At 38.5% G+C, this 23986-nt stretch overlaps 1 protein-coding gene across 3 annotated transcripts in view; it reads right to left on the minus strand.

Moving 5' to 3' along the window:
* Nucleotides 1-23986, minus strand: part of KLF12 (Kruppel like factor 12) — a 523318-nt gene that overhangs the window by 354135 nt on the left and 145197 nt on the right. For all 3 annotated transcript variants that reach the window (XM_040266873.1, XM_040266871.1, XM_040266872.1), the window contains one exon: nucleotides 4372-4435. In XM_040266873.1, the coding sequence (XP_040122807.1) occupies nucleotides 4372-4404 (33 nt within the window). In that variant the 5' untranslated portion in view covers nucleotides 4405-4435. The remainder of the gene's footprint in view (nucleotides 1-4371; nucleotides 4436-23986) is intronic.

Genomic DNA, 23986 nt, shown 5'->3' on the forward strand with positions numbered 1-23986 from the left:
ATCACATAATATATTATAGCTAATCAAGACAGTATCTTCAGTTTATCCTCAGGGTAAGTATTAACACAATGATTCTCTTTGCCATCATCCTCAGTTGTCATAAAATTAGTTACAGAACAATGACATTGTCAAAATGTATAAACATACAAAACTTAACACTGATCCATTCAAACATAAAAATTTAATAACACCTGAACAAAAACATAAATACAGTATTAAACTCATATATAAGTTTGAACTGTGGTGTTGGAGAAGACTCTTGAGAGTGCCTTGGACAGTAAGGAGATCCAACCAGTCCATTCTAAAGTAGATCACTCCTGGGTGTTCTTTGGAAGGACTGATGCTAAAGTTGAAACTCCAATACTCTGGCCACCTCATGCCAAGAGTTGACTCATTGGAAAAGACTCTGATGCTGGGAGGGATTGGGGCCAGGAGGAGAAGGGGACGAAAGAGGATGAGATGGCTGGATGGCATCACTGACTCGATGGACGTGAGTCTGAGTGAACTCTGGGAGTTGGTGATGGACAGGGAGGCCTGGCGTGCTGCGATTCATGGGGTCGCAAAGAGTCGGACACGACTGAGCGACTAAACTGAACTGAAACTCATATATAGGGAAAGTGAGAACTTTTTGTATGATAATGAGTGAAGATTTCCATGGTGACAGAGGAATGAGCTGGGACTATTTGAATTTACTATATTTGCCCTATTTGTCTTAGGAATATAGAAAACTGTTTATCTTTACATTATAAATGCAATTATCAGTAGTTGCTGGAGTTAAATTTTAAGAATCTTGCAAGTTTTTAAACCACTGAAACCGGTGGGAATATTTAGACCATGGGAACTGACAAACACTACAGATCAGGCCTTCACATCCAAAGCCCTCGAGTCAGTTTACAAACACAGCACTAATCCTCATGCAAGGAAGTACACAGTGCACTCAGTTCTTACAAAGTTAATTCAGCTATATAGCTAACAGTGAGCTCATAAAAAAAGAACATTACCATACACCCAGAAATCTCCCTTGTATCACCTCTGAACTGATACTCCCTTCTAGAGTATTTTCCAGAAACAAATATTACAAAGGAGAAATTTTAGCAAGGAAGGAAAAAGGCACTTTGGTTTTTTTTTTTTAAAGATTCCATATACAAGTGAGATCATACAGTATTTGTATCTGTCTTTATTTCAGTTAGTATAATGAAATAAATAGTAGGATTTCCTCATTTTTAACTACTGAATAATACTCCATTATATGTTTTTATATATATACACACACACCCCACATACTATTTACCCATTCATCTGTTGACACACACACAGGTTGTTTCAATGTCTTGGTTACTATCAGTCATGCTGCAATGATCATGGGGGTGCATTTATCTTTTGTTGAGTGTTTTTATTACCTTTAGATATTTCCTAGAAGTGGAACTGCTGGATTACATGGTAGTTGGTCTTAATTTCTTGAGGATCTTCCATAAAATTTCCATAGTGACTACACCAATTAACAATCCTACCAACCAGTGCACACACCCCTTTTCTCTGCATCCACACCAGCATTATCTCTTCTCTAATTATAGTCATTCTAAAAGGTGTGTGGTGTTATATCACTTTAGTTTTAGTCTGCATTTCCCTAAATGCCTAAATGATATTCAGCATGGTTTTATGAACCCGGATGTTGATATATCTTCTTCGCAGAAATGTCATGTTCAGACTTTTGACCATTTATTTGGTTATTTGGTTGTTTTTTTTTCTATTGAGTAACAAGAGTACATTATATTTTTGGATAGTAAACCCTTCTTCATCAGATATATAGTTTACAAATATTTTTTTTCCCATTCTGCAGGTTGTCTTCACACTTTTTGATGGTTTCCTATGGTGAAGAAACTTTTTAGTTTGATATAATCCCGTTTATTTTGTTGCTTGTACTTTAGGTGTCATATCCAAAACATTAGCAAGATCTATGTCAAGAAACTTTGTTCTTATGTTTTCTTATAGGAGTTTCTTAGTTTCAAGTCTTACATTTAAGTCTGTAATTGATTGGTTCAAATTTTGTGAGAGGTGTAACATATGGGTCCAATTTCATTCTCTCATACATGAAAATCCAACTGTCATAACACCATTTATTGAAGAGACCATCGTCTTTATTGAGTATTCTTGGTTCCCTTGTCAAATATTAGTTGATCAAATCTTATTGGGTTTCTTTCTGGGCTCTCAATTCTGTTCCACTGGTCTATTTGCTGGTTTCTTTTCTACGAGTGTCAGGCTGTTTTGATGACTATAACTTTACAGTATAACTTGGAATCAGAAAGAATAATGTGAGACACCCCCACCCCCACTTTTTCATTCTCCATATTTCCTTGGCTATTCAAGGGCGTCTGTGGTTCCATATGAATTTCAGAAATTTTTTCTAGTTTTACGAAATATGTAATTGGAATCTTGATATGAAATGCACTGAATACATTTCAGTAATATTAACAGTTTAACAGTATGAATTCTTCCAGTCCATAAATAATGAGGTACTTCTCCATTTATTTGTCTTCTTCAATTTCTTTCATCCATGTCATGTGGTTTACAGCATAGAGATCTTTCACATCCTAAGTTAAATTTATACCTAAGTATTTTATTGTGTTTGATGTTACTGTGAAAAGAAAGTGAAAGTGAAGTCATTCAGTCACGTCTGACTCTTTGCGACCCCATGGACTGTAGCCCACCAGGCTCCTCCATCGATGGAATTTTCCAGGCAAAAATACTGGAGTGGGTTGCCATTTCCTTCTCCAGGGGATCTTCCCAACCCAGGAATCAAACCCAGGTCTCCTGCATTGCAGGCAGATGCTTTACCATCTGAGCCACCAGGGAAGCCCTTGATGCTACTGTAAGTGGAATCTATTTATTTTTCAGAAATATACAGAAATTTACAGCTTACAGAAATGCTACTGAATTTTGTATATGTTGATATTGTATCTTGCAACTTTACTGAATTCACTGATCATCTATCAGTCTTTTGGTTGAGTCTTTAAAATTTTCTCTATATAAAATCAAGGCATCTGCAAATAAAGACAATTTTACATCTTCCTTTCCAACTGGGGTAACTTATGTCTTTATCTTACATGATTGTTTTAGCTAGGACTTCTAGTACTATACTGAATATAAGTGGTAAGTGTGGGCACTCTTGACTTATTTGTGATCTTAGAGGAAAAGCTTTCGAACTTTCAACACTGAGTATGATGTTAGCTGTGGGCCTGTCACATTTTTATTGAGATATGTTCCTTCTAGGCCTAATTTGTTAACATTTCTTATTTCTTATCATGAATGGATACTGAGTTGGAAGAAGGCAATTTCAAGTGAAAGATATAATCTGGAAAATCATTTGTAAGTAGCACCATCTTCCCAAGTGACGCTAGTGATAAAGAACCCGCCTGCCAATGCAGAAGACATAAGAGACTTGACTTTGATCCCTGGGTTGGGAAGATCCCCTGGAGAAGGGAACGGCAACTCACTCCAGTATTCTTGCCTGGAGAAGCCCATGAACAGAGGAGTATGGTGGGCTAGAGTCCATGGGGTCACAGAGTCAGACACAACTGAAGCAACTTAGCATGCAGACACGTGAAGGTGAGCTGGCAGAAAGACTTAATGTACATTTATGTGAAAGTAGCAGGAGCAATGGAAGAAGGAAAGTAAGAAATTGTACGTGCTGTCCAGCTATATAGGGATATGAGTCACATGCCTCTGTACCAGACTTTATGAAATGGAAATGGTTTAACATATTGTCATTTTCTTCGTATTAATGTGTGATTTTTGTATTACGACCAGTATGCAGTATAAGGTAAGTTTAAATAAATACCACAAAGTGATAGCTAGCACATGATAACTATTGAAATCCATGGGATGTTTTTTATCCTCCAATTTATACCTGCACTTTCCTATGAAACAGCCAAGGGTAAAAGCCTCTCATAGTCATCCTATCCTATCCTTGAAGAAAGCCAAGATTGCAGGTGCAAAGAGGACAGCATTTGACAGCCATCATATGCTATACAGAGCTGAGATGAATATTATGCTTGTGGTAGGAAAATCTGGCTTTTTTTTTTTGTCCCAGTAATCAGTTTCAATTTTCTAATTATCATTTTAAAGTTGATTCTTAAAACAGTTTTGGTTTTGGAAACTGATGATAGCTAGACTTGCACAAAAACATCTAGCTTCTTTATAACTTTTTTATACTTAGGGGTTTAAAAAAAAATTACACGTTATAGACAGATGAATATGTCTAAGCATTGACCTGTGCCTCATAGTCAAAGCAGTGCACTAATGAAAATAACTGCCCCAAATTAATGTTCAAAATAGGACTGCCACTGCAATTATACAATTTGACTAACCAACCTTTATTGTTTTCCTCTTCATATGGATATTCATTCATCCATTTGTTTCTAGAGTCACATTGATCCTGAAAGAAAAGCACACAAAAAATTTATGAGAACTGCTAAGGGGTTAATATCTAAAATATATAAACAGTTCATACAACTCAACATCAAAAACACGAGTAACCCAATTAAAAATGGGCAGAAGATCTGAGTAGACATTTTCCAAAGAGGACATGCAGATAAAAACAGGCTCATGAAAAGGTGCTAACCACCAGGGACATATAAATTAAAAACCACAATAAAATATCACCTCATACCTGTTAGCATGACTATCATCAAAAAGAACACAAATAACAAATGTTGCAAGGGTGACAAGCAAAGGGAACCCTTGTATACTGTTGGTGGGAATGCACATTGGTACAGACACTGGAGAAAAAAATAGTATGAAGGCTCCTCAGAAAACTAAAATTAGATCTACCATATGACCCAGTAAATGCACTCCACGATATATCCAAAAACAAAACAAAAAACACTAACTCAAAAAGATACATGAACCCCAAAGTTCATGGCAGCATTATTTATAATAATGCAAATAATCGCAAAGATAAGGAAGCAATCTGATTGACCATCAACAGGTGAATGGATAAAGATGTGGCATCCATATACACTGAAAACCGACTGAGCCATACAGAATGGAATTTTGCCATTTGTAACGACATGGATGAACTGGAGGGTATTATGCTAAGTGAATACGTCAGACAGAGAAAGACTGGGTGATATCACTTACGTGTGGAATCTAAATAATACAACAACCTACTGAAGATACAAAAGAAGCAGACTCACAGATGAAGAGAACAAACTAGTGGTTATCAGTATGGAGAGGGAAGCGGTACGGGATTAAGAAGTATCAACTATTATTAGAAAACAAACTACAAGGATATGTTGTATGACACAGGGAATATAGACAAAACTTTATAACTATATAACTATAAATGGAGTGTAACCTTTAAAAGTTGTGACTCACTATACTGTACACCGGTAACTTGCCTAATATTGTACATCAACTAGACTTCAATTTTAAAATGATAAAAAGTTGCACATGTTGATAACATTCAGCCACTGGAGAAAAGAAAAGAAAATCTTGAGTCTGCAATTTTTGTAAGCTCTTGATTAGTGGAGTGACATAATAAAAGTGATAGCTGAAGAACGGTTTTGGTTTTTGCCTCCTCTTTAGCAGCCATGTAAAGGGGGAAATGGAGAGCTGAAGAAACAGGCAGAATTCCAGCTATGACACTACTGACAGACCCTGGGCCCAAGATATGGAAATGTGTATAAAAATAAGGGAGAGAGAGAAGAAAAAGAGGGATGAAACAGGGAGAGAAGGGTGGGGGTAAAATGGCAGAAACTGGTTTAAAAGCAAATTTAATATCTGAAAGAGAAGTCACAAATGTTTTAGCTGAAAAAGTTGGCTCCATTATGCTTAGCAACTAAGAGATTGTTAAAGAAACATTTGTTTTCCAGAGGAAATTGTCTCCTTTCGCCTCTTTATAGCTGATACAAATGTGCAGAATAATTAATATGAATAATTTTTGGTGACTCCATCTTGGCCAATACCCAACTAACTTTTTAAAAATTGATCTGAGTTAAAATATGTCACTACTTAAAAATTAAACAAACATAAAGTAAATATTTATGTTGTCTCTAAAAGCTTCCAAATCCCCAAGACCATGTGGATCTCAGAAAACAGAATTAAATATTGCTGGACTGGAGAGTTCTGATTACAATAGACCATTTGCCCCATATGGATACATCTTAAAAGTCCTCCTATTTATTCTCTCTCAGTATTATGTAACTTGCTTCAGAATTTCCATTTCACGAGGCAAAATTTTTTTTGGCATTCAGTTAAGCCAGCTTATTAGGCACAGTTCATTTTTTTTTTTTTTCACTTGGAATTACACTCAAGAGGGGACACGCCTCAGAGTTCTTAAGCAGTTCCCATTCTGTGCCAATGCCTACACAGGCAGTATCCAGCCATGTTTCCTCTGCATGTGTTTCCACACATCGGAGCAGAAAATGTGTGGAAACTCATAAAGCCTTAAAAGAAATATACCAGAATGTACACGTTTCATGGGCTTGGTCTGTAAGATGAAGTGGCCTTTAATTTCATTCCAGTTTTAAATCAATCAATTGATCAAGCAATGACTCTTTCTTCCTCCTCCCCTGTCGCCTTTCATCTCTCCCTCTATATTATAAAGATATGCCTCTTGTGATTCAAAAATGCATCCTCTAATATACTGTCCAGTTTTCACCACTACTAGAAGCGCCACTAAGAAGCAACAGAACATAAACGCAGTATTTTAATATGGCAATGACAAACAGAAATATTCTCTTGAAATTCAGAGGATAATTCTTCTGTTTCATATTATGAAATCATAATAGGCTATCCCTTGAAAGATAGCCCTTGCTCTAGAAGTTATCTAGAACACCATGTTTCTATCAAATACATCTTGTGCTTTCTAGTCTTCAAAATGTGTTTCAATCCATCAATTGCAACTTCTCAACAGAATGTATCAGGTACTTCAAAACTCTGCAAGCTTACATTCTGGTTCTATAATGTTTTTCACACTTTAATAAACTAAGAACATTTTGACATGACATTCAACTCATTAATTCTTACCTCCAAATTCATAGTATCCATTATAAAGATACAGGATTATTTACTCCCTCGTTTTTGTCTAGTAGTTTGCAATTTTTTACTATTACTGATAATACACATCCTTCTGTGTAAATCATGTACATCAGGACCTCTGCTAGCCTGAAGGATGCCCTTGGGAAACTAGAAAGGATGCCGTCTCTGGGAAGATACAGACACTTATCAGGAGGTGGGGCCTGGCCAGGGAAGCCTAATGTAGATTTCACCCCTCAGCCATGAATCCATATCCTACAACACTGTACTCAGCTGGCCTGGTGTGCACCTTTAATTACTGTCTTAGAATACAGTTACAGAAGTATCATTCCTGGATCAGAGTAATATAAGCTTTTTTCAACCTTTCAAAATATATTACTCAACTTGCTTTTTATATACCTGCTAGCTTCCCTGGTGGCTCAGATGGTAAAGTGTCTGCCTGCAATGCGGGAGGCCCAGGTTCGATCCCTGGGTTGGGAAGATCCCCTGGAGAAGGAAATGGCAACCCACTCCGGTACCCTTGCCTGGAAAATCCCATGGACAGAGGAGCCTGGTAGGCTACAGTCCATGGGGTTGCAAACAGTCGGACACGACCGAGAAACATCACTTTCACACCAATTTATAGTCCCACCAGCAGAAGCAGCACCTGCTAACGTAGTTCTATTATCATCTACTTCCCAGGGACACAGCCCATTACCCTGCAAACTTTAGGGGATTAATAAAGGTTTGTCAAATGAGTAAGAGAAGCTAAGGATGAGGAAAGAAAAGGAAACTCCCTTTTATATCAAGTGTGTGGATATTTCTTAACCAAGGAATTTGCATGCATGCGTGCTCAGTCATGTCCGACTCTTTGTGACCCCATGGACTGCTGGCCTCCTCTGTCCATGGGATTTTCCAGGTAATAATAACTGGAATGGGTTGCCATTTCCTTCTCCATGGGATTTTCCCAATCCAAGGATGGAAGCTGTATCTACTATGTCTCCTGTATCGCAGGCAGATTCTTTACTGCTGAGCCACTGGGGAAGTCCAACCAAGGAACTAAGGCCTTAACTACATAATTTGTATTTTTTATATGCAATTAAGCTACAGACTACAATGAACATTGAGTTTTGTGAGTTATACATAATATTATACATTTTTACAGCATTCGAGGATTTACTAAGTATCCTAATGATAGTATTTGTTCTGAAACCAGTTTTGCAAGTTGAGCACATCAACAATTTTAAGATCCATTTGACAACGATGATCAGAGGTTAATTTCATATGCAAAGTAACAAGTCAGATAATGGTAGGGTCCTTATAAAACCCCTGAATTAGACTCAAATATTGTGGCATGGCTCTTTGCAGCTTATCGTCGTAACCACCTACAATTTAAAAGTAGACTTCAGTACATATTTTGGCCACCCGATGTGAAGAGCCAACTCACTGGAAAAGACCCTGATGTGGGAAAAGATTGAGGGCAAGAGGAGAAGGAGGAGACAGAGGATGAGATGGCTGGATGGCATCATCAACTCAATAAACGTGAGTTTGAGCAAACTCCAGGAGACAGTGAGGGACAGGGAAGCCTGGCGTGCTACAGTTCATGAGGTCACAAACAGACACAACTCAGAGACTCAACAAGAACAAGAGTATATTTTAAACCTGGGGACAGCATGGTACAATGCTAACTTCTGTTTTCCATTCAATTCAAGCTCTTCAATGAGCACTCAGGACCGTCCTTTGCTCTGAGACGCCCATCCCATACTTTAAGTAGCACAAATGACAGGAAACAAAGATACAGTTTAAGCTTGAGAAAACCTGTCCCTAGTTTCTCCTCTATCAGCTGTTAGCATGTGACAGTAAACAACTCAATCAACCTTGAGGCTCAACTTCATTCTCCACAGAAGCAAAGATAATACTTGATGTACCTATCTATCCTATACACCCTAACTGAAGTAATTTCTGTAATACAACAGTCTGCATTATTATATATGTAAGTACTCGTAAGAATTATCACTCCCTTCATCAATGGCCCAAATAGTAAACAGAAAAACAACAGAATTTCCCCCAATTAAGACCACCAGATATAATAGATGGAGCTCCAATTTTATTCCTGCCAAGGGACCTTTGGATTGTTCCCCAAATCCCCATCAAAACCCAAACCATGATATAAAATAGAAAATTGGAGTATTTCCAATAACAGTTATTATCTCATCAATTTTCTATTTAAAAGATGACTAAACTCTGCTGAACGGGTTTGTGAAATTATCCAGTAATTTCTTCCTAAGTCTGGAAGTTTTAACGTCCACTGTCCTCATCAAGAAACTCATCATGCTTGCTTTTGCCCTTCATTTCCCTGGCTCCAAAAGCGATTCTCAATCGTCAGGTGAGGCAAAACCAAGGGCAGTCATCTTATTCCAATATGAAAAACACAAGAAGTAACAAAAGGCATATTTTAGAAAGAATTTTAGATTTACTTTTAAACAAAAATGTTGCTTCCTGGAACCACTCATAAATACTGGTTTATTTTTCTTTTAGTGAAGAGTATTTCTTTTAGTGAAATTCTATTTATACATTTTTTTTTTCAGTAGCTATAAGCAATAAAGAATGACTGTCCACATTCTTCACTTTCTAACTCTTGGTTTCTTCCCTAAGGTTTACACACATGGCCAGCCAGCTTCAATAAAAATTCAGAGAGAATATCAGCTCAGTGGTAAAGAATCCGCCTGCCAATGCAGGAGACGCGGGCTCGATCTCTGGGTCGGCAAGATACTCGGGAGTAGGGAATGGCAACCCACTTGAGGATTCTTGCTTGGAAAATTCCATGGGAAGAGGAGCCTGGTGCACTACAGTTCATGGGGTCACAAATAGTCAGACATGACTAAGCGACTAAGCACAAACACACGCATCCTAGATAACAAAGATGGCCTTGGCCAGAATGAAAGTGGATGCTCTCCTTCTACTCAGAGTACAGGCATCATATTACCCTCCGGTAACAGGCTGCTAGCTCTTCATCACAGCTTAAATGATCTATTATGTTCTCAATATTTAAAGGCTACTGTTAATACATTCTTAATACTTCAGGATCCACAAGTACACTTGTTGCTAATCCCTCTGAGAATCCCTTTATGTATCTTTAAGGAGAGACAGAAAAACATATTTTATAAATATTTACAGACATCTGACTAGTCAGGGTATACTCCTCTTTGCCCAAAGGGAATTTAGTTTGCTCTGTTTCAAATAATTGAATCCTGGTGCTGGAATAGTAATCCCATTTGGAATTCCAGATTCAGCTTTACAAAATCACTACTTCATTAGCTGTGATCTTATGTTTTCAAGCAGTGATACAAAAAAAAAATCAAGCTATAAAGAGGTATATACCATTCAACTCAGTTACTATAACTTTTAGAGCTGATTAGCGAACCCATAGGCAGGCCTGTGCATTTCAGTCTGAGATATTATATAAGAGGATCCAGGTTGGCCTTACTCTGTATCAAGGTTTCTGATCTATAAATTGCCTTTTTTCATTTAAAGTTATTTCTGTTTCATCTGTCGTGGTGAGTTATCTTGGGAACTAAAAATATTTGAAGGTTAATCTAAATATTTCTGGAGATAAATGCAAATCTAAGTGCTACATTTTCAGAGCTATTTTGACTTAAAATGAAAAGACACTAAAGACACAAAGCAGTAAGCTTGTTGCTAGGTGACAGGTGACATCTACAGTATCTTCTCTGAACCTGTATGGCATGAGACATCTTACTGCTGAGAAAAGACACACGATTTCCATGGCATACACATCACTCTCTGTAGAGAAGCAAACTGAGGTTCAGATATTTTTAAACACAGGCCATAGGCAGTCAGGAAATCACATCTATATGAATATCTTATCTTAAAGATGCCTCTCACAATAAACAGAAAAGGGAAGTTGCTTACTGTCCATTTTGAGTATATGCGATTCCATAATTTAACATCTACATATGAGATACACATAATTTTCATGATTTATGAATAAAGATTAAACAGTGACAATTCTTTGTATCCCACTGAGAAATTTTCAAACTTTTAATTGAAGTCACTTCAACAAGGGTTAGGTAGAGTCCATAGAGAAAGCAATGCCTTATAAAAAATAACCCAATTTCTATTCAATTTATTAATACCAGATTATCATATCAAAGATCTGATGAATTAAAAAAGAAAAGTACACAAAACTTCAATGGAGATTACTTCCTAGATACATTCTATAATTACATATCTATGTTCTAGCATTATCTTCCTTTCTCCAGGAAAAAACCAAGGGACAATGTTCCATCCCCTATCCTTTGCTCACTGGGTAATACAGAGGATGACACAGAAATTTCAGGGATTCTTCTATGCCCAGAATTCTGGGATCTCACACGAATGTATGGCATGTCTACTCCTATAAGAAAGGCTATGCTGATGGGCATGGAAAAGATGCAGGCACAAATGCCAGAGAGAAGGAACACTTGGAGGTCATGTGACTTGGGGCAAGTTGCTTCACTTTCATATACTCCCTTTTCGTAATTTATTAAGCTGGTAAAATAAAACCTTTGGGCAAGGGGCACCGGAAATGAGAATGTAGACAATATATTGACCACACTTCACTACGTGGCACATACTAGTTATTCGACAAATGTCAGTCCCATCCATACTCCCTATGCTTATAATCAAGTGCCCAATATCCTACTTCCACTTAAACTTCCCCCGAACTAGGAAAAAGCAATGACTTACTCTAGCCCAAGTTACACTTACTCTATATCACCTTCAACCATGACTGTATGTTTCTTACAGGAAAAGTCCTGAGAATACAGACAACAGGAGCTCCACTCTAGGGCGTCACAGTGAAAGTGAAAGTGTAAGCTGCTCAGCTGTGTCTGGCTCTTTGCAAGCATTTTCTGTCCATGGAATTCTCCAGGGAGCAATACTGGAGTAGCCATTCCCTTCTCCCAGGGATCTTCCTGACCTAGGGATCGAACCCAGGCCTCCTGGATTGCAGGCAGATTCTTTACCATCTGAGCCAACAGGGAAGCCCCTCTAGGGCATCACAGTATAGTGTCTATAAAAAACCCATTAAGAGAGTTCACTGTTGTAAGGTCATCAATAACTCATACTCCACAATACCCTCCTTGGACTTGTTAGTTACATATAACTCATTTGAAAATTCCCCATTATAAAATTGTTCTTTCCCATTTCCAGCTCTATGTTTCTCTGAAATTATGTTTCCACCCAGGAAAGGAAGGAAAGTCACTCAGTTGTGTCCGACTCTTTTCGACACCATGGACTGTAGCCTACCAGGAAGAAAAACAGACAATACAGAAAAAGCAAACTTTCTGAGAACTAAGGAAGGTCCCACATGGAGTATGGTATACCCTGAAGCTTTGCGCAATCATTTAAGCACAGAGTTCACTGCATAAACAGCCCATTTTCTGAGGGAGAAGGCAGAGATAAAGCACACTGACATAGAAATGACGCTTTCCATCTGTTTTCGGCTTGCATTACATCCAATCATTCTATACAGACAGAGAACAAATAAACCTTTAAAAGAAAGTAACCACAGCAAATGAATTAAGCCTTTCTTGTACATATATTGTGCGCAATATAATGGTTTGAAAAGTACTGTATGCTATGCTCATATTCAAGTGTAATTGCCATTTTACTGGGACTGCGTAGTCAAAAATCTGATTTGTATTGCAGAGGAATGACAAGATGATTAAACCTTGTCTTCATATGTCTAACTTAGGTGATTTAGATTGCAGCACAAATATAAGCGTGTGCAATTTGTAGTTGCATGGAAAGCTACTGCATATAACACTACATTCTGCCAAAAGCAGCTTGGCCACACAGGGGTTTCCATTCTCACATGGGAACCAGGGTGGGGGGAGGGGGCACGAACAGTCTTCCCCTAACTGCATCAGGGTGTGTTTTAAACCACTATCGTTAAGATGCGAAAAACTTTGGGGGATCTTAAGAGGCTGGTAGGAGAGAACAACAGGGTCCCAGCTACTTCACCTCCCAGCACTTTGTATAAATATAAATGTGGTTATGTGATTTATACAGAGAAAAGCAAACATCAAGTGTTGAAAACAAATGAAAAATAAAATCATAATAAACACACATTTGGTACTATTTATACATGCATAATTCACAAAGTCTAGAAATTTCCACACTACTTTACTTCAATGGGTGTTGTCTGAACATAGCTGGGCGTATATATTATGGGGTAATTACAAATTTTATACACTAAAGAGCAATGACATAGTCAAGAAAAATAAGTTGCCTCATTCAGTATGCAGTCAACATACTTGGCTTTCCTATTAATTATTGCATTCTATGTTTAGTTTCCCAATGCTAAGAAAGATAAACCCCATTCAATGCATGGTAAACTGTTTGCTTAGGGAGTAAATTTGTTTTCTAGTCCATCACAACAATAGCTGATTAAAATATGTTGCTCTTACCCAGTGTTAAATTAACTAATGTGAAATAAAACAAATATTTATTAAATAGTGAGGAAAACATTCCATCAAACTGTAAAACCTGAGTAGGAAAACAAATGGCACACACTTAATTACAGCTGACATTTAAATGAAATTTGCAATTTCCAAATATTTAACAAGAATTAGAAAATATCCAACTTGAGGTATTTTTAGGACACTTTCATGTTCAGTCTTTCACACATCTGAACCCAAAGAAGTTTTAACAGAGGCAGATTTTACAATACAATTGAAAGATAGATCAAAGAAGTAAACAGATTTGTTTTACTGACATTTGTGACATATTGATACAGACACAAGAGAATTAATGTGATATCTGTAATGAATATCTTGTCTTACTGAACAACAGTTTTGACAAGCTAAACTCATTAATCTAGCGTGTACATTCAGACATCATAATCACTGCCCCATGAAGTTCATAATCTGGTTCATAACAGATAGCTGCTGTCATAGCAAATATATAATCAATAAGTATTTCTCAATGATGAGCAAATTAGTAGACTGTCAAATGTATTACATCTGTATGCTTATCTCTGCTTCTCTCATAATTAATACCAAAAAATCAAAATACTATTTATTGAGAATAACAAATGATATATTAGGTGGACTCCTCTCTAGAAGGACCAAAACCACCACTTGAAAAACTAAAAAATACTGAAATTGGAAGTCGAAGTCAACTCAAATATAATGCAAGCAATAGCTAGCAAGTCTTAATTGAGGGTCTACTGACATCTATTACATGGTACCTATATTGTTATTAATTCATATTCATATATGCAAAAAATTGAGGACATTACAAATCATATATCACAATACCTGATTTAAAGAGGCTCATGGACAACAACAGGGAGAATATAAACAAGTAAAATAATTATAACCATAATGGATACCATCTAGTGGATATTCACCATATGTTTAACATGAACTAAGGGTTAGATACAACTTGGTGACTGAACAACAACAAAGGCATTATTATAATATTAGTTAATAAATTTATGTACAAGGCATAGCTATTCCAATGACCCAGTATGAATACGTCCATTTTGAATTGAAAGTAAGTGTGATTAAAGTCCATATCCATTAAACATGTATCAAGTTGAAATCCTAATATCATCATAGGAGCTCTAGTGAAAATAATAAAGCATAGCAGGAAACTGAGGGAACCCACAGCGAGGTGAAACGAAGCGAAGTCTTGAAGCTAAAGAGCTATACAAGGAATGAACACATTTGAACCTGACTCTGAGAACACACACGTGTATGTACAGACACATATGATTTATACACGCATACATATGACGGAGCATCCTAGCTGACATACCTATACCAGCTAAGCCATGTCACCCAACAAGGAGCTCTGACACAGTAGAGAAGGAGAGAGAAGGACCATTTCAAAAGAATAACCAAACCAATCCTGAGAGCAGAATTTCTAGAGTCTTAGGTCTTATGTTTTATGTTCATGAAGTTTATGTTTATTGGGAGTAAACAACAAAGTGCTCACAGGTATTTCCCCAAAATGTATGGAAAATCTATTTTTATACCTTAATTCAACTACACTCTCAAAAAACCATCAGATTTTACAAGGGTAGTTCTTGAATTCTCTAACTTTATTTCCAAAAGGATGTCAAAATACTACTTCATTTATCATACCTTTTGATGATGGCAAATGACTTCAGTATTCTTGCCATGAGAACCTCAAGAACATTTCTTATGTATTATAGAGGGATTTATATTATGTATTCTAAACCAACAATATTAAAAACATGATGTAAAGAAGCTAATTACATGGCAGAAAATGACTGTAAAAGGCCTTTTTCATGTGCTATGTTCCACAACTGAAGATATTTCTGACATCACTGACCCTTATGGATAAAATATTTCAAAATATTTACTATTCAAATATGAAGCAATGAAAACATGCCAACAGCATGCGCGTGCATGCAAACACACACACACACACACAGTCAAGCATTAGTGAAAAACCTGATTAGAGAGAAATTCCTGACACAAACGTAAGTTAGATGAGTTTTTCTTTTCTAAAAATATTCCAGAAAATTATTTTAAGTGATTTTGAAAAGTAACAGTATAGCCAAGAATAACAAAGGCATTTTGAAAAATAATCTCAAAATGAAAACTGGCCACCTGAAGACTTGAAAGCCTATTTGAATACAAACATAAAAGTATTTTGATATAAACATCAGAATTAGTCTGATATAAATAAAACATGGATTAATCATTTATCATTGCCAAGAAATGTTCAAAAGTAAAATAACTTTATCAAATAACTATTGGGAGTAAACGACAAAGTGCTCACAGGTATCTCCCCAATATGTACGGAAAATCTATTTTTATACCTTAATTCAACTACACTCTCAAAAAACCATCAGATTTTACAAGGATAGCTCTTAAATTCTCTAACTTTATTCCCAAAAGGATGTCAAAATACTACTTCATTTACCATATATTTTGATGATGGCAAACCACTTCAGTATTCTTGCCATGGGAACCCCATGAACAGTATGAAAAGGCAAAAAGATATAACACTGAAAGATGAGTCCCCCAGGTGGAGAAGTGTCCAAGATGCTAACGGGGAAGAGCTGAGAAACAGCTACAGAAGGAACGAATAGGCTGAGCAAAACCAGAAAGGACACTCAGTTGTGGATGTGTCTGGTGTGAAAATAAAGTCCAACGCTGAAAAGAGCAATACTGCACAGGAACCTAGAATGTTAGGTTCATGAGTCAAGATTAATTGGATGTAGTTAAACATGAGATGGCAAGAGTGAACATCAACATATTAGGAATCAATGAACTAAAATGGACGGGAATGGGCAAATTTAATTCGGATGACCATTATATCTACTACCACAGCTAAGATTCCTTAGAAGGAATGGAGTACCCCTCACAGTCAACAAGAGTCTGAAAGGCAGTACATGGTTGCAATTTCAAAAATGACAGAATGAACTCAGTTTGTTTCCAAGGCAAACCACTCAGTATCACAGTAATCCAAGTCTATGCCCCACCACTAACACTGAAGAAACTTAGGTTGAAAGCTTTTATGAAGACCTTCAAGACCTCCTAGATCTAATACCAAAAAAGATGTCCTTTTCATCATAGGGGAATGGAATGCAAAAGTAGGAAGTCAAGAGATGCCTGGAATAACAGGCAAGTTTGGTCTCTGAGTATAAAATGAAGCAAGGCAAAGACTATCAGAATTTAGACAAGAGAACACACTGGTCATAGCACACACCCTCTTCCAACAACACGAGACAATTCTACACATGGACATCAACAGATGGTGGATACCAAAATCATAGAAATTTTATTCTTTGCAGTGAAGATGGGAGAACTTCTATACTCAGCAAAAACAAGACCTGGAGCTGACTGTGATTCAAACCATTAGCTCCTTATTGCAAAATTCAGGCTCAAATTGAAGAAAGTAGGGAAACCACTAAGCTATTCGGGTATGACATAAATCAAATTCCTTACGATTATACAGTGGAGGTGACAAGCAGATTCAAATGACTAGATCTGGTAGACAGAGTGTCTGAACAACTATGGATGTAGGTTCATAACACTGCACATAAAGTGATGACCAAAACCATCCCCCAGAGGGGGGAAAAAATTGCAAGAATGCAAAGTGGTTGTTTGAGGAGGCCTGACAAATAGCTGAGAAAAGAAGAGAAGCAAAAGGCAAAGGAGAAAGGGAAACATATAACCAACTTAATGCAGAGTTCCTGAGAATAGCAAGGAAAGATAAAGTCTTTTTAAGTGAATAATACAAAAGAACAGAGGAACACAACAGAATAGGAAAGACCAGAGAGGTCTTCAAGAAAACTGGAGATCCCAAGGGAACATTTCATGCACAGACAAGCACAATAATGGACAAAAACGGCAAGGATCTAACAGAAGCAAAAGTGATTAAGAAGATGTGGCACGAATATACAGAAGAACTATATAAAATGTGAAAAATTCTGAAAGAGATGGGAATACCAGACCACCTGACCTGCCTCTTGAGAAATCTGTATGCAGGTCAGGAAGCAACAGTTAGAACTGGACATGGAACAACAGACTGCTTCCAAATAGGAAAAGGAGTACATCAAGGATGTATATTGTCACCCTGCTTATTTAACTTATATGCAGAGTATATCATGAGAAACGCTGGGCTGGAGGAAGCACAAGCTGGAATCAAGATTGCGGGGAGAAATATCAACAACCTCAGATATGCAGATGACACCACCCTTATGGCAGAAAGTGAAGAAGAACTAAACAGCCTCTTGATGAAAGTGAAAGAGGAGAGTGAAAAAGTTGGCTTAAAGCTCAACATTCAGAAAACTGAATGCTGGAATCCAGTCAAGATCATGGAATCCGGTCCAATTACTTCACGGCAAATAGATGGGGAAACAGTGGCTGACTTTATTTTTCTGAGCTCCAAAATCACTGCAGATGGTGATTGCAGCCATGAAATTAACAGACGCTTACTCCTTGGAAGGAAGGTTAGGACCAACCTAGACAGCATATTAAAAAGGAGAGACATTACTTTGTCAACAAAGGTCCGTCTAGTCAAAGTAAGCTGAGTGCCAATGAATTGATGCTTTTGAACTGTAGTGTTGGAGAAGACTCTTGAGAGTGCCTTGGACTGCAAGGAGATCCAACCAGTCCATTCTAAAGGAAATCAGTCCTGGGTGTTCACTGGAAGGACTGATGCTGAAGCTGAAACTCCAATACTTTGGCCACCTGATGCAAAGAACTGACTCATTTGAAAAGACCCTGATGCTGGGAAAGATTGAGGGCAGGAGGAGAGGTGGATGACAGAGGATGAGATGTTTGGATGGCATCACTGACTCAATGGACGTGGGTTTGGGTGGACTCCGGGAGTTCGTGATGGACAGGGAGGCCTGGCATGCTGCGATTCATGGAGTCGCAAAGAGTCAGACAAGATTGGGCGACTGACCTGAACTGAATATAAAAAAGACCTTCAGGACCCAGATAACTATGATGGTGTGATCACTCACCTAGAGCCAGAGATCCTGGAGTGTTAAGTCAAGTGGGCCTTAAGAAGCATTACTATGAACAAAGCTAGTGAAGGTGATGGAATTCAAGCTGAGCCATTTCAAATCCTAAAAGATAATGCTGTCAAAGTGCTGCATTCAATATGCCAGTAAGTGTGGAAAACTCAGCAGTGGCCACAGTACTGAGAAAGGTCAGTTTTCATTCCAATCCCAAAGAAAGGCAATGCCAAAAAATGTTCAAGTTACCATACAATTGCACTAATTTCACATATTAGCAAGATTATATTCAAAATCCTTCAAGCTAGGCTTCAGCATTATGTGATCTGAGAATTTCCAGACGTAAAAACTGAATTTAGAAAAGGCAAGGGAACCAGAGGTCAAACTGCCAACACGAGCAGGATCATAGAAAAATCAAGGAAATTTTTTTTAAAAAATCTACTTTTGCTTCATTGACTGACTATGCTTCAGAAGTTTTTGACTCTGCTGATCACAACAAACTGTGGCAAATTCTTACAGAGATGGGAATACCAGACCACCTTACCTGCCTGAGAAACCCATATACAGTTCAAGAAGCAACAGTTAAAATTGGACATGGAATAACAGACTGGTTCAAAACTGTAAAGGAGTACGTCAAAGCTATATTATATATCAGCACCCTGATTATTTAACTTATATGCAGAGTACATCATGTGAAATGCTGGGCTGGAGGACTCACAAGCTGGAATAAAGACTGCCTGGAGAAATATCAAAAACTCAGATATGCAGAAGATAACAATTTAATGGGAGAAAGTAAAACTGAAGTAAAGAGTCTCTTGATGAAGGTGAAACAGAATGAAAAACCTGGCTTAAAACTCAACATTCAAAAAATTACAATCACAGCATCAAGTCCCGTCACTTCATGGCATACAGATGCGGAAAAAGTGGAAACTGTCAGAGTTCATTTTCTTGGACTCCAACATCACTGCGGATGGTGACTGCAGCCACAAAATTAAAAAGACGCTTGCTCCTGGGAAGAAAAGCTATGACAAACCTAGACAGTATATTACAAAGCAGAGACATCACTTTGCCAACAAAGGTCCGTATAATCAAAGATATGGTTTTTCCAGTAGTCATGTACGGATGTGAGTGTTGGACCATAAAGAAGGCCGAGTGTTGAAGAATTGATGCTTTCAAACTGTCGTGCTGGAGAAGACTCTTGAGAGTCCCTTGGACAGCGAGGAGATCAAGCCAGTCAATCCTAAAGGAAATCAGTTCTGAATATTCATTGGAAGGACTGGTGCTGAAGCTCCAATACTTTGGCCACTTGACACAAAGAGCCGACTCCTTGGAAAAGACCCTGATGCTGGCAAAGACTGAGGGCAAGAGGAAGGGTGTGACAGAGGCTGTGATGGTTGGATGGCCTTACTGACTCAATGGATACGAGCTTGAGCAAACTGAGGCAGACAGTGAAGGTCAGGGAAGCCTGGTGTGCTGTAGTCCCTAGGGTCACTAAGAGTTGGAGATGACTGAGCAACTGAACGCGACCATCATATATTTTAAGATTAACAATGGCTGGAGGTGGCACACTGTGATTTGGGTAACTACCGAGACTGCAAAAAAGGAATGGTAAAACCAGGTGGTGTGGTTTTACACATACTTCATCTCTGCAGAAAGCCATGGTGTGAAGGATGAAAATAACTGCATTTCAGTTCATGAGAACCAAGCAGATGACAACTCAACCAAATAGATAATAACTCACTATTAATCCAGAGCAGGGCTATGAAGTATGCACGTGACTCTACTAGTCAACTTGAATCTGAAAAGAACATTCAGTGAATACAACTGTCACACAAGAGCAAGCCATATACCACTAATATTATGAAGGTCTATTGTTAATATCTGAAGATCTTTCTGCAAAATATAAAAAGTCTATTTCTCTATTACTATTTGGAGACTTTGTCCAAAACTTCCTTCACCGTGAAGGCTGCTGTGATAACTTACATAATGAACATTTATTTAATTTTCACTCACACGCTTCAAACTTCAATATGCTTCAACCCTCAGGTTCAAATGCTTGATGGCATACACACCCACCCCAGCTAGCACTTTTAAAGGTTTTTATTTCATTGAGTGGCTTTAACCTTCCCTCACCACATCCGGGTTCTAATTTTCTACTCTTTTCTACCCTATGCATGCATCTTCTCTCTCTCCTTAAAAATATTCAGATAATCTCCATCTCAGTTCTAACATTCAGGCAGTTCTGCTACAACTTCACGTAACTAGAAAACAGTTTCTATCCTTCCTCAGATATAACAATCGCAACTCATTCACTCTACTGCGATCCACCTCCCCCTATCTTGAAATGGTCTCTCTGATAACTGATGTTTATTTAGCAACTCCACTTGGAAATACAATCTCCCTCCCCCATTTCAATGAGGTCTCAGACTCTTCTCTCCAATTTCTGTGCTACCATTGGATGTCTTTTGAACAGTCTACCTCCCTACAGAGGGTTATCTTCCAAAAATTCCCCTTAATTTTACAACAGCCTTTGCTCTCTTACGAAGTTCCCCTACCAGAGAGATATGACTATTACCTCCCAAATGAACTTCTCTAAACCTAAACTTTTGCTAAAATCTTCCTCTACCTTTTTTTCCCACACAGATATTACAGAATGATGTCCAGTGTATATATATGCACAAGTCGTTCCAAAGTTAGCTGTCACCCATAAAGTGAAAGCCACTCAGTTGTGTCCAAGCCTTTGTGACCCCATCTACTGTGGCCCGCCAGGCTCCTCTCTCCATGGAATTCTCCAGGCAAGAATACTGGAATGGGTTGCCACTCCCTTCTCCAGGGGATCTTTCCAACCCAAGGATCAAACACAGGTCTCCTGCACTGCAGGCAGATTCTTTATCACCACTAGGGAAGTCCTATGGACCAATCAATTATGAATAGGAGACTACACAAGGCATTCATAATCACAGGAGGGAAAGCAACTTGAAAAATATCCGGTGCTCCAACTCTCTTGAATAATCCTTGCATTTTATTTGGAGTGTCTATTTTCTTAGCAAGATGCTGAATTCTTGTAGCTTAGCAATAAACATTATTTGATTGATGAAATTCGTGTTAAATAAGGGAGAGTATTATATTACCATTACCTATGACACTGGGTTCCAGTGGTAAATTAGCTAACCAATCTGGACCACAACTCCCGCATCAGTGAAATTAAGGCACTGATACATCTTTCAGTTTCTCTTCCCTTATAAGGTTGTGGAATCTAAGAAACTTCTATGTAAAAAATGCACACACAAAAAAAGAATCATACTAAGTCACTGACAATAATTTATGGACTGCAATTTATTAGGTTCATACTGTAAAAAAAAATGGTATTTATAACACAGAAATTATTTGAAGAGTTCTATCTCTGAAATTCTTTCAGAGTGGAATAAACAGCTGTTGTTGAAACAATGCACAAGTCTGCACAGCATGTGCTATGAACGGGGATAAATAAATATTAGTTAACGGAGTTTGAGTTCTATCTCTGAATTGGTGAACGCAGTGAAATTTATTGAAACTTCTCCTTCCCAGTGGCTACTAACCTGCTTTGGGCAAAATACATTTCGCATTGTGCTCAATCCCTCAGTCATGTCTGACCCAGGGATGGAACCCACGTCTCTTGGGTCTGTTGCACTGGTAGGTGGATTCTTTACCACTAGTGCCACCTGGGAGGTTCTGGGCAGAATACAATGGATGACTAATGACCAGTGGTACCTGAGGACACCACATCTCTTCACTGTATGGCACTTTGAAGAGAAATTCTCAACTGATAAACAGGGGACAATGAAGTGAAATACTTTCACTATTCCAAAGCTGAGCCCATGGGACACACCAGTAGCTGAACAATTCCTCTGGAGGTGGCCTTGGACAATTCTGAAGGTGAGCAGGGACAATTCCTTGTCTAAGCACAGTTCCATGAGGCACTGTTATAATAACGTGTTCATCTGTGACTGGGAGTAATTTATTCCCCTTAGGGTTTTATCATGGCCACTTGGAATGCTCAAAAACATATCTGTCACTTTGTTTTGTGTAAATTACATAGATATATTATTCCCAATAGTATCTCAGCACCAAAAATGTAACCCATATACCATGTACACACCAGGCAATGTGGCAGGTACTTTACACCGATGCCTAAGGCAGTCCCCACCTTGAAGGAGCAATGTGAACCTCCACGTTACAAGCAAAGCAAGGTTCATGGCTACTGAACTGCACAGCAGGGATCTGAACACATGTCTGTCTGATTCCAAACTCTTCTCCTCCCACGACAGTGCCTCTCACTACAAGCTCCCAAGGTGTGAGCATGATGGAAGCACTATTCCAGGATAAATGTATCCAGTTACAGAGGGCCCAGCTGTCAGGAGTGCTACCATGCACTGAAATGGACAAACCACTGCGGCATTCACTTTGTGGATCCAGGTGGTCACTGAAGACACCCAATTACAACCAGGGGCCACTGATGGGCCGAATCTTGTTATTGCTAGAGTTGGGCAGCATTTCTCCATGGATGCTCTGTGGATGCAATGGGGTTTATGTTGACAGGTTTGTTTGTTTGCTTGGGCTGTGCCACTTGGCATGAGGGATCTCAGTTTCCTGACCAGGGATTGAACGTGCACCACCCAGCATTGGAACTATGGCATCTTAACTACCAGACAGCCAGGGAATTCTTCAAGTGGGGTCCATATTAAACAAAGGATATCAGAGTTCCTTTTGCCAACGCATTTTTTTTTCATGTAGCCTTTCTCAGAGTTATTATGCACGGACTTGCCCACACACCCCGCCCCCAGATATCCCAGTAGCCTCAGAAGTTACTGGAAAGCTAACCCTCCCATTTTTATAAGACCATGAACAATACCTGCAGAGTTTTTCAGAAGCAATCATGCCTCCTCCCATTACTCTGCATACTCATACCATTCATGCATGGGCTTCTCGAGGCAAGAATACTGGAGCGGTTTGCCAGTCCCTTCTCCAGTGGACCATGTTTCATCAGAACTCTCTATCATGACCCATCTATCTTGGGTGGCCCTGCATGGCCTGGTTCACAGCATCAGTGGGTTACACAAGGCTGGATCCATATGATCATTTTGGTTAGTTTTCTGTGATGAAGAAAGAAAGTGAAAGTCTTTCAGTCATGTCCAACTCTTTGTGACCCGAAGGACTAGACAGTCCACGGAATTATCCAGGCCAGAATACTGCAGCAGGTATCCTTTCCCTTCTTCAGGAATCTTCCCAACTCAGGGATCAAACCTAAGTCTCCCGCATTGCCGGTAGATTCTTTACCAGCTCAGCCACAAGGGAAGCCCAAGAATACTGGAATAGTTAGCCTATTCCTTTCTCCAGCAGATCATCCTGACTCGGAATCGAACCAGGCCAGGGTCTCCTGCATTGCAGGCATCGATTCTTTACCAACTGAGCTATCAG

This window comes from Oryx dammah, unplaced genomic scaffold (assembly GCF_014754425.2).
Source record: "Oryx dammah isolate SB20612 unplaced genomic scaffold, SCBI_Odam_1.1 HiC_scaffold_24, whole genome shotgun sequence".
Classification (NCBI taxonomy): domain Eukaryota; kingdom Metazoa; phylum Chordata; class Mammalia; order Artiodactyla; family Bovidae; genus Oryx; species Oryx dammah.